This window comes from Pteropus medius, unplaced genomic scaffold (assembly GCF_902729225.1).
Source record: "Pteropus medius unplaced genomic scaffold, Ma_sr-lr_union100, whole genome shotgun sequence".
NCBI lineage: Eukaryota > Metazoa > Chordata > Mammalia > Chiroptera > Pteropodidae > Pteropus > Pteropus medius.
The window spans coordinates 5,197,499-5,210,384 of NW_024350397.1; the positions used below are offsets into that span (position 1 = coordinate 5,197,499).

The 12,886-nt window shown below is 36.7% G+C and overlaps 1 protein-coding gene across 6 annotated transcripts in view; it reads right to left on the reverse strand.

Moving 5' to 3' along the window:
- Window positions 1-12,886, reverse strand: part of PARD3 (par-3 family cell polarity regulator) — a 616,019-nt gene that overhangs the window by 189,913 nt on the left and 413,220 nt on the right. For all 6 annotated transcript variants that reach the window (XM_039839775.1, XM_039839772.1, XM_039839773.1 and 3 more), the window contains one exon: window positions 3,159-3,387. In XM_039839775.1, coding sequence (XP_039695709.1) covers window positions 3,159-3,387 — 229 coding nt within the window. The remainder of the gene's footprint in view (window positions 1-3,158; window positions 3,388-12,886) is intronic.

A 12,886-nucleotide genomic window follows, 5' to 3' on the forward strand; every position in this document is an offset into this window, starting at 1 on the left:
TTTTTATTAAGCTATTTAAAAGCAACCCTGCTACGGAAAACACATCCTCTTTAAAAAACAAAGAGAAAGGAAGCAATTAATTTTAAAATCTTACTATGTTCTCTGTTATTAAAAAAATAAACATAAAAGAATCTACTCGAGAGTCTATTAGTCTCAAATAATTAGATTTAGTAGGTATGGAAGGCAGTTAAAAAATGTTTTGAAAAATCTAACGATTTTTTAAGAGTCTTCTCAAATACTAAAGATATACAATAATGGTATGAAGGAACGATTAAGAGCCAACAGTAAACCAAACAAAATTATTCTAAACTCATATGCAAGGAGCAGTATTTGGCAAGCTGCGATCTTTTCCCAAAGGGATGGAGCACTGGTCTGTAATCAAATAGAAAACAGCCACAATCGAGGGAACTAAACAGGATGCTACAACTCTGCTTAAGAGGTACTTACATTCATCATGAGGGGAAAAGAGTATGCCACTCCCAAATATGCCCTTTTATAGATATTATTTTAAGCTGGTTATTTTTAAGACATGAAAGACTCAAGAAGAAACTGTGACCTTGCCCCTAACTGCCTAAAAGAATTCAGATAGAGGACCTGCTCCAGGAAGGCAGCTATCATCATAGATAACTGTAGTTTAATATGAACTAGGTATGACACACAGGAAGGAACTTGGCAAGGCCCCTTAGATCAAAGTTTTCTCTGTGTCCTAAAGACAGTAGGTCTCCCATTCTTAGGGAACTAAAGACAGTAGGTCTCCCATTCTTAGGGAACCCCATACATACGTAATAAATTTGGTCATTTTCTCCTGTTAATCTGTCTCATTTTAATTTGATTATTTGTCCATTCAGAAGAACTTAGAAGGGTAGGATAAAATTTATTTTCCTCCCCCACGGTGGTGTGTTGCTCTCCTGAGAGAAAAAGCTCAGTTTTATGGAATTCATACACTTCCATGGTGTCTGTACTCCCAACATGGCTGATCTTGAGCTAGCAGCATGATGTCACTGAAGGTGGAGCTGGGAAGAGCTTCACACCAGTGTACATGGCATTGCACCATGCCAATAGTCGGTGTAAATAACCTCAGAAGCAGAGATCATAGTAAATGTAATAAAATCATTAAGAAGTGATGAACTGTGAGTATTTTATAGAACTTATTTAATTTTTAGTAATGTTTATGTTTAACAACTTGTTGGCATAATTCTAAAAACTGAACAACTGGCTTTCATAGAAAAACCTTCAGCCCCTGCACCTAAACACAGAAGCTGATTTTCAAGAATATATAGGCCTCCTGTGAAGCTATAGATGGGTCAACTTCATCACAAAGCTGGCTTTCACTACAGGTTATAGGTACAGGCTATAGAATTTGATCTAGAAAAACATCGTTTGTATTTTACATAACTTTTAACAAAAAGGGGATTGTGTTGTGTTATACTTCAGGGGCCCTTTGAAAAAATATACATTTCCCCACAGCCCCCACACTCTCCAATCATCTGACCCCCAAAAGAAAACTACCAAAAGGCCTCCCTTCTGGAGCTGTAAGTTATAGAAAAATAATTTATAATTAAAATAATTTCTAAACTGAAGATTTGCTTATTTTCTATTCCATAAGAAGAACAGAGCGCTGTATCAGATAAAGATAAACGTGGGCTGATGGATGAAAATTAACCAGCCATTAGCTTTCCGTAAGATTTCAGGAGAAACCCTGGAAATGAGACTGGGCTCTAAGTCAGAGGTGTAAGTCTCGAGGCAGGCTTAGTCCCCTTCATACTGTCTAATTTATAGGCGATAATAGTATACACTCTTCAAATTTTAATTGATGGACAACGGCCTTGTTTCTGTGTGTTATGTAGGTGCCAGTGTTTTGAGCTGTCAATTTGCATATATGGACTGAAAAGACCCCTGGCTAACACAGAAACAAATAAAGTGGCAATTAGAGCAATTTCAGCCTATAAGTATCCTTGGACATGGAATATAATGAAGAAAGATGATCTGACCGAAAACTCATTCAGAAGGATCAGTATGTAAACAAGAAAACTCTAATGTAAAACTATGACAATCCCGATATCTGAAGCGCTGGAAATGCAAATTCAATCATACTTAAATGAAAGCGACACTGCTAACAGGCCAAGCACTGTGCTCTCCCTATCTACAGTTTACTTCTTCCATGCACTTGACCTAATCAGACATCTATGGAACACATCTGTTGTGTTGTGTAGCCTACAGGCTGGGCCATGGGTTCGTGACTTGGCAGGCTTGGCTTATCTATAGCTCCCTCAGTTGCTGAGGCCATTAGCACCATAAGTCAAGAAATTCTGCAAAAAATAAAAACTCACATTTGCACTTAAAAAAAGTAAAAAGGGAGGGCTGTGTTATGCAGGATAACTACTTTTTGAAGAGTTAAGTGGCCATGCTCTGTGTTTTCAAATTTAAACAATCATCTTGATATGTTTAGGGGTCTAATTTATAGAACAATCAAGTAATCTTTTACATGTCCCATTAAATACCCGAATATTATAAATCACCTTAGATGAACATTTATGGGAGAGTTTTAGTGCAACTTCTGAGCAACTTGTCACTTTTATTGTGTAGCAATGATTTGTAAAAAATGATATGCTAAGTAATCCTAGAGTATAATTTAGGGACACAAAAACTGCTGTCAGGAAACAGCCAGAGACTATGTTTAATGAAATCTTTACAGATGAAATAATAAGTATTAAATTAATCAACACCGCCTAATTGAAGCTCGGTTTGTAACATTTTTTATTAGACTTGTTATTAATGAACCTTTAAATGCTACCACTAACTTGAGCTCTCTGTTAAATTTAAATAATGAACCATTGTTCACACTCACAAAAGAACAAACACTGCTTTAATAGCCCTTTGTCTCAACGGGGCTGTTACTCTTAGGCATAGCTAAGATATAGACTCGTCCCTCCTTCTTCTCCACAGTTATTTACATGGTTGGCAAGACATCATTTTTAAGGCTGCTAATATGGTCTGAAATAATGAAAGTGAACACCTTAAGCGAGTAAAAATGCAGTAACCAGGACTGAAATTAGAAAGAATTTTGGTTGACCTCAAAGATCATGTTTTCAAACCTGTGTTTTTAGTATTCACACATATGCTGAAGGATGATCTGCTTCGAGATGGCAGCAACTTACCTGAACATGTCTCCCAGGCCCTTCAGCATCCCCTTCTTGGCTTTCATTTTATCCTTTTCCTTATCTCTGTCTTTCTTCTTCTCTTTTCCAGTTTTATCCTTTCTCCCAGTCTTATCACCTTTCTCTTGGTTTCCATTTATTTGCCTCTCCAGAGAATGTGAAGGCTGGTCACTGGCTGTGGACACGGACTCTCTCCCTGATCTTGAACTTTCTTCTGTGTCTTCTTCCACTTGAAAGAGGGGGAAAAAAGGATAAGGAATGCAATGAACCAAAGGAACAAAAATAAAGAACCTAAAATAAGTGTGAGTATTTGATTTTCCCACATTTTCTGCTGTATGGCCCTGCCAACAACATGGGTTGCAATGCTGTTCACTTTTGAGTAGAATTGGAACGGACTCTGTGATGTGAACAATTACCGTGCATGTGCGTGTTCCTATGTGAAGATGAGGTCAGAGGAGCAGCATCCCAGAGGGGTGCCGATGCACTCGGGGTGACACCTTCTTTGACACATAGTATGTACTGCTGGGGGGATTGGCTGGCCCTTATCACACAGCACAGACTCCTCAGGGTCTTGTCTACTACATTTGCAAAATGAAAATAAGCAGCCACTCCCCACATGCAACCTCCCCTCCGGGGTAAGGATGAAGCAGACACACTCTGGTCCCTCACTGATGTGTTAAACTACGCCATTCACTAGCAGGCACAAGGACTCACTTCGTCGGGCTCCCAAATATGTCCATGTGTGATTTCTGCACACAGAGGACTGGACCTTCACAGCCTCTGCAACTTTTCTATATATTGTCACTACATAAAGCCAACACCATAAACAGATGGTACTACATGTTCTAATCCTAAATAATTGTGCATGGCAGTCTACACAATGGCAGGTGAACAGAGGTGGATAGAGCCATAAAAATGTGTGATTCAGTAACCTCACACAGAGTTGAACTTTGCAGATCAAAGCTCTGCTTAGCAATAATAATATTCCATCCTTTGAACCAACATTTCATAAACATATGGTCCAAGGGCACTTCAATACCCCAAACTGTTTGCATTTGAAAGAATGACAAGTAACTAGAGTGGGTTTCCACCTACCAAAAGAACTTTAAGAATTTCTATATTAAGTAGGAAGCTAAAGATGTGCATATTAACAGCCATTCTCATAAATCTTTTCTGAGACTAACTGCCTAAGGTTTTCTGACAAATATAATAAGATTTATTGGGGCTTCGACTTACCCGCTGAATTCTGAGGTAATTGTTTTTTCTGCATCAACAAATAAAGTATGAATCAGTATTTTTTAGAGTGTTCTAATATAGAACCAACTAGAAAAGTTAGGCCTCTTCCCAATCTTTCACAAAGAATTGATCTCTAAATCAAATTAATACATCTTCAAGGGAAATTCAGTCTTGCCTCTCTACTGGCAAGGAGCACTTGAGTTAGCAATATACAATATTAAGAGTATAATAAGACATGTTCGAACATCTCAATATCTCATTCTTCTACTATTCAGTCCTTATATATCTGAGAAGAGACTATCAGTGTCATGGCCACAGCCAAGTAATACATTTTTTTAAAATGCCAGCTATTTACCATAATACTCGAAAAATGTGTAGAATTCTTTTTGTTGACACATTTGATTAAAAACATGAGCCAACATATTTCCCATCCCAGCAGGTCAGACCCTAGGTCCAGCCAAAGAGGAACAATATCACCATATCCAAATCCAGATGGTATTATGAAGGTCATTCAGATTGACTTCTTCCATGACTTGCTGAGGAAACAGAAAGGTCTGGGGCCAGCACACACCCAGTCTGGGGCTCTTTCTACGATTATATTCTTGTACAGTTGTACTTTACCAAGACCTTCATGCATGTCTTTGATCAACTCTGTGATTGTCAGATTCCACCCCTGTCATAGTGTGTATTTTTGCAATCTATAATCCAGGCACTACACAGTCTGCTCAGAAGACTGTAATATATTTCAGAAACCTGTTGTCAATCCTTTGTGGTCATTTAAAGCATTTAAAGCTGTGACTTGTGGCTCATATTGATGAAATCACTCAAGAAGCTAGATCAAACATGCAACAACTCGAGGACGGGCGAGCAACCATAGAAATGACATTAGAAAGGCTGACCTCCCTCTGTACTGGGTTATCCAACTGTGAGCCACTCTCTTCCCCCAAGAGACATGGTAGATTTTTAAAAACTTGCTTCTTTTCCTATCTGTCAATTAATCTATAAATAGGAATTTTGTACGTTTCCTGGAAGGAGCCAGTTACAATTTTCAGATGGCCACTGCTAGTGAAAATGTGTAGCCTTGCAAATAAATGCTGAGTTAAGGCTATAAGTTTTTGTGGTCTACACAAAAAGGAATATCCTGGCCGACTGTCCCAAGGGCTTGCTAATTATGTGAAGCCTTTTCAAATGACAACCCCTCAAGAGAATGTAAACAGAGCTTTGACAGGGTTGTAGCATCTTCTCAGTACCATTGACATGGCTGTGATCTATCTGATTGCCAACCACTGCTTCAACCCTTTGGGGAAAAGGTGTGGCCGCAACTTTAAGATAAGAGACCAAATCATTATAAAACAGTTCTCAAATGTTCTTGGGAGCTACAAACCTAAGTTTCTTAGTATACTCGAGTTAAACAGATGGATATTAACGGATTTTCTAAAATTCTGAACATGCAAAATGACTTTTACCTATACTTCCATAGCTCTTTGTACAAACTTTTATTATTGCATTTCTCATATGATATGATTAAATGTCTGTCTCCCTAACTCTAAGCTTCTAAAATGAGGAAAGCTGGGCAGACAGCAGCTGCTCATAAATGGCTGTTTAATGAAAGATTACCGGTAAACCTGACTCATTACTATATCCCAACCAAACAAGCATTTATGCAATCTTTGGGTAGCACCATGTTTCTAGTTTCAGAAAAATGCCTACTCTCCTCTAATCAAGCCTGACAAAAACAGCCGCATCCCAACTACAGTAACACCAGGAAAGCCCATTGTATAATTGACCCTTGAACAATGCGGGAGTTAGGGGTACCGACCCCCACACAGTTGAAAATTTGCATGTAACTTTAGATTCCCCCAAAACTTAACTACTAATAAGCCTACTGTTGATTGGCAGCCTTATCAATTAACATAAACAGTCAATAGATACTTCGTATACTGTATTTTTTATTTATTATTTTACAATAAAATAAGCTGTGTTCTTACAATAAAATAAGCTGTATTCTTAGAATAAAATAAGCTAAAGGAAATGTCATAAATAAAATTGTAAGAGAAAATACACTTACAGTATTTATTTATTGAAAAATATCTGCGGGTAAGTGGACTTGTACAATTCAAAGCCGTGTTGTTCAAGGGTCAACTGTACTTGGTTTAGCTCTAAATAGTTTCTGGTACATTTTTATGGTATTATTGTTAGTGCTATGTGTATCATCTAATAGATTTTACAACCCTCTCCAAATGTCTGAAACTATAAACAAAAAAACGAGCCCAATAAATGTAAATGACTTAGTCTTCCACAGCAACCATTATCATAAATCATGAATGGAAGTATAAGTAGCGATTCTGCTAGTTTTCTGCCTAATAGTTTTGGCAGAAGTACAAGGGGCATATGTCTGCTCTTGGCTCGGTAACAGAATAAAGGCAGAGCCTTCACAACTAACTATACGCTGAAGTCACATTTGTTGCCAATTCTTTTCATATTCACAATAACTTTTCTGGTGTATATAATACAACTTATTTTCTAAATTGGGTAAAAGAGAAAATTAGTATTAAATCATTTATTAACTTTGGGTTTTGAAACCTCGTTTTATAAAATAAAAAATTCTAGCTCAGATTCCTGCCCCAAGCAAGTGGACTATTTAAGATAATACCTGCACATCTGAGAATTCTTTATGCTTAATTTGAACATTCTAATTTAGATACTACATTATCCCAGATATTCTTCTGGGGGTGTACTGATTTAACTAATCCCTTTGAATGCCAACTAATTAAAAATATTTAGCAATATGTGGTTTCATATGTACAAACATAAGATGTTCTTTTAAAGGATCACATTATATATGCTTCAAACTCTAAAATTATTTGATAGAAAAAAATTAGAATATCTCATTTTACCCTATCCCCATGCAAGATTAATGTGTTTTTTAAAACCTGAAATAAATTGATTACATCCACTTAGTTTTAAAACCAAACTTTGTACATTAAATAGCAGCTTTATAATAAGGTACATAAAATATTTTTATTCCTTTAAAGTAATAAAAAAAATCGTATAAGTAATTTTTTAAGTGAAAAAAGTTACTAGTAATACACTAGCAGTAAATGGCTTGATCTATTGTGTTCATACAGTAAATTACAATGCAAGAACTAATCATAAGTCTACATTTAGATAATTTACTATTTTAAATGGTATATAAATTTCACATTTTCTTCTCTTTAATTTTGCTCATCTTGACAGATTATCTGCTTTCCTTTTGCAGACAGCCTACACAAAGAAAGATGATTATCTTCTTCCAAACAAATAGGAATTTCTATTTTTGACTAACATTTATCCCTATTTTAACCTCCTCTATGCAATGAACTATCAGCTACTTTCCCATGTGATTACTTATAAAGGCAGATATTCTCAAGTTTCTCTTTTTAAAGAAGGTATAGCGTGAAGCTGCTTATTTTTCTTTAATGTAGCACAGTCATTCTGCAATTAAGACATACCTAATTACCATGTTTTCAACAAATGCAAATGTAGTTCAATTAAAATTCTAATCCATGTTACAAATTAAGCTATTCAATCCTGCAAGGTATCATGTTAGGACTGGGTCACCAAGAAATTTGGAAAAATTGGACCCTTACATGTTAATGATTATGGAGAAAATGATTTTAGGTTTCAATTGAAATGTAAAATTCTGTAGCTTATGCCATAAATAAATACTTCTGTCTAATAATCACAAACATTTTATTGTCAAAAGTTGACTCTAAGCCCCATGGTCATTAGTCCCACACCCATCCACCCCACTCCTGCCTTGAGAAGCAATGCTACCGCTGATCTCTGCTGGTTGCTTGTCCAAAATCCACTTCTCCTTTTCTTCTTCCTAATGGAACTCTGGTTGGGTTCAGAAACATAACCTAGCTCCAAAGGGTGAATTAAGTTTACATAACCTACGAGTGCCTACTCCTGTTGACTTATTAGGCCATTGTTGTTAGTTCCAGAATGTCCCCATCAGACTAAATGGACACATTCCATGCTTGGGAAGATGGCTCACTTTCTTCTGTAGGATATAAATGAGAAAGTAAAATGCTCCTGAGCCCTGCAATTACCCTCTGGACAAGCTTAATTGTGGACAGTGCAGCCAAAGGGGCAGAAAGATGTGGTGTATTTATTTTATAACAAGGGCCCCCAAGCCCCAGGCCGCAGACCTACTACCAGTCTGTGGCCAGTTGGGAACCGGGCCGCATAGCAGGAGGTAAGTGGCGGGCGAAGCTTCACCTACATTTGCAGCCACTCTCTAGCACTAGCATCACCACCTCAGCTCTACCTCAGATCATCAGGCATTAGATTCTCACAGGAGCATCGGTCCCTGGTGCCAAACAGGTTGGGGACTGCTGTAACATAACACCACTAGGCTGTAAAATTAATAACCCTGGAAACAGCCTAACTCTAGAATTCAGTTATGTAAGACAGTGTATTTCCTGATTGTTTGAGATGGTCTGAGTTGGATTTTCTATTAAATGCAGATGAAAGTATCCTAATAGTTACCTTGTACAAATCAGACTTTAGAGCAGCTATGGAATATCTACAGTGCTATATGTCACAAGTGTAAGATTTAGCAGTCAATGTCATTCTAGGTAGCTCTGATGATTTTACCAGAATGAAAGGATTTGTCCAGACTTGTTACCAGAATTAAATGAATTGTTCGACAGGTATAAACAGAGGAATACCAAAAAAAAAAGATAATATTACTTATTCATAAGTATGAGTAAACAAGTACTCACCTCTGTGGGCACAGCACAAAGAAGTGCCGTTAAATATATTTGTTAAATATATTTGTTGAGTGAATGACAGAATGGTTGAACAAATACCAAACCATGTGAAAAACTATCCTTTACTGCTTCTTATTTATAAAAATTACCTCCTCCCCCTAGTATTAGAAATACCTAACGAAAGAAACAAATGCTCTCGAGTAACTTACAATTTACTGTGGAAGACAAAGGATTAAACATAATAATTGCACACAGCGTGATTCAGTCTTCAGAATCTACTTAAAACATAACTTAAAATGAATAAATTGAAACAAGACATTAATAATAGAAAATTTCAGTAGACTTAGTGAATCCACTGATCACTATCAACTTCTATTGATTAATGTTAAGTAAAATGCAATGTAATAAAGGCAAGTGAGAAATGGACTCCTACACATTGCAAAGGCCTGGGTAGAATTTGAGAACTTTGGTGACTAAATATGATTTTTGTTTCTTAGCTGAATATTCTGACTTTGGAAGAAGAGGAAGAAAGATGTAGAAAATGAACAGCTAGTGATACAGATGGTGCTGAATAACAGGATCTGCTTTTCTGGACTCTGACTTTTAACATTAGAATGATGAGCTCTTGGCAATGGAAAAACTTAGTTTTTTTGGAACACTTAAAAAAAAAAACCTACACATACAAAGCTGTCATGAAACATGTAGAACTAAGAAGCTTTTATACTGAAATGTGGGGTGGGAATAATAACTTATAAGATGAAGAACCAAAAGATGAGCATTTATCAGTGGCATGACAGAATAGGTTTCAGCAACTGGAGGAAAGTTAGAAAGATGATTCCTAAGACACACAATTCTAAAACTACGCTTAGTTCATTAAAAAAAATTTTTTTAAACTGTCAATTCATGTTGGAGTGAGGAGTAGGTGGGAGGACAAAAACAGTAAGATTACTCTTCTAAAAAAATTTAACACTTATTACCAAAATCCATTCTTCATTTCTATTCTACATTCTAAATTTCTCTTTAATGCTCCCTCCAAATGAAACAAGTAGAATGCTCGTGAAGGTATTGGTACAATGCCACCCTCATCACTCCACACTTCCCAAGAGAAAGCCACAGAGCAAGTACAATGAAGTTCATACCCTTAATTTTCTGAACCCTGCAAATTTGCTTTTGGTGTCCAACTGATTTTTATATTCAGATGATGATCAGCAATGGATAGTGTTTCCAGTTCATGAGGACAATGTGTAATGAAGCCAATGGCTTTCCTTTCAACAGACCGAAAGGACTGGTTATATAATCAAAATGATAGCACTACTGTTGAAATTGCCACTAAAATTTTATTTTAATCAAGGAGTGAGCTTGGTGTCAAATGTATGTTTTAACAATATACAAAATATTACTGATAGTGTCAAGAAAAGACATTCCGGTCCATTGCTATGACCCTTCAAGTAGAAAACAAACAAACAAACAAACAAACAAACAAATAATAAAAACATGCAAATGTGAAAATCGTGAATGGCTAGCATTTTGCTATTTATTGAGAATTCAAAATGACTATTCCCCTAAAAGCCAGTGTTCTTAACTCTCATGCTACACAATCCATATGGGGCACCCACAAAAATTTGTTAATGTTAAAAAAATTGCTTTATACTAAGAAGTCTCAGACACATTAGAGCTTTAAGAAGTGAAGGGAAAATCAGATTTAAAAAAGTTTCTTTAAGAAGGAAAAAGTCGAATACAGGCATGAAAGGGTGGAGGGAAAGTTAGGGGGCAGTAGGAAGACATGTCTCACCGAGAGTGCGTGGTCTGGGCAAGAACACACACAGAAGCTTGGGGGACTGTGAGAATGCGAACGTGATTACAGAACTTACTCAGCAAATTCAGAGACAGTATGACCAGTTAGGAGACTCTAACAATAACTTCAGAGAGTAAATAATGAAGTTTGGGGCTAGATTAGACAGAAGAAGTGGAATTAGGAGATTTCTTGAGAAAAATAAAGAAAGCTTGGTAATGGAATGATTATACAGTGAGATGATAATTCTTAGTTTTGGAGCCTGGAAGTGCTAATGAGAAAAATCACATCATCATCATCCATCTTTGTGTGTGAGATGCTAAGCATGTAAATGCAGTTTCTTCCTTCCCTCTGGCATTGCCAAGGATCATCACTCACCTGGATTCTTGCATTAATATCATATAACTGATCTGCCGGCCACCAACACTGCTACTTCCATCCCATCCTCGATAACCCGCCCTCTGTCCCGGGGCCCCAGCGATCGTCATTCTTTTACTTGAAATTCTTCAAATGCTCTTTAAGGTCCTTAGTGTAAAATACAAATAATTTAAACTAGGCTGTCAGTGATCCGTTCTCTGCTAATATCTTAAATGTCATTCCTCACTATGTTTTCACCTGCACCATAACCATCAACCTAACAGAAGTATGGCAGTCCAGAGACAGTCCCCATTCCGCGTTTCACGTGTTCCTTTCCCAGCTGAGACCACTCAGCAACAGCACTCCTCTCAGCTATCGCTCCCCCCAGCTCCCTCTCCACTCCAATTCTGCACAAGCTGAGTGGGTGCTGCACCCTTCGGCACCATGGTAACCTGTATACTACAATGGCCCTTAACTACGCTGCTTCTCAGGTGTCAGTTTCTCTCTCCGCTGGTTGAACCACCCCCTGACCCCTTAGGAACCTACCGCCTAAATATCAGATTTTAGGCACCACAACTCATTAATAGACACTTACAAAGTTTAAAGTAGTTTTAGTGTAATGGGTGTTTCCATTTGTAAGTTTAATATTCTAGAAAAATCACAGGATTGAGAATTAGAAGGTATGTATTCTGTGATTCAGTTCCTAAGTATGATCTTGGTCAGCTACTTAAATACTTACTTCTCATTAGGAAAATGCTTAAAATAAGGAGTCTATAATTCAAATACTTCAGATGTGACTTTTCACTGTACTTTTGGCTTCAGTTACTTTTCACATAGCAAAAGGAATATAAGAAACAGATTCAGCTACTTCGCATGCTTACACACATACTGCATTCAGAATCTTTCTAAAATTAATCAAAGCTGCTTTTCTTAAACTGCAGGTGATATTTAAGTATACAAATTTGTATAGAAGGATAGAGAGGTTACTCTTATTCCTACCATTTCAGAAAAAATATTTTTGTAGATCGATATCCAATTATTCTTTGAAATAGTAATGAAATAAGGAATCTTTTACAAAGTTCTTTGACCTTGAAACCCATGTCCTGAATTCTATCACATACTTACTATAATCTGCTTAACAAAATTAGACTTCGTTTGTATTATTTTTGCTCAAATAGGTAGTAATGAAAAGTGGCTAGAAGTGAGCAGAATGCTAAGAGTAGAAAATCTGATATTAAATGCAATATGCTATTCTGTAGCTAAAAAAGAATAATTCCCCTGGAATCTCTATTAGCTGATTTACCAACATAAAGTTAATTTCTTCAAATCTCATACTGCTAACTGAAGTTATGCAAATAGTAGAGCAATGCTTTTTCTTATCTCCTAACAAAAGTACTATAAGAAAGCAGCAAGCTACTCAAAAGCAATTCGTCTCTGTTTTTAAGGCATACAGGTTTTCACATTTAAAATTCTAAACTAAGATATATATTAAAACCAATAGGTACAATTAATAGGATAGTGTTTGGTTTCGTTGTGTTTCGCCTCCTTGACCCCAACAAAAAGCTGTTACTGAATTGATAGTAAGG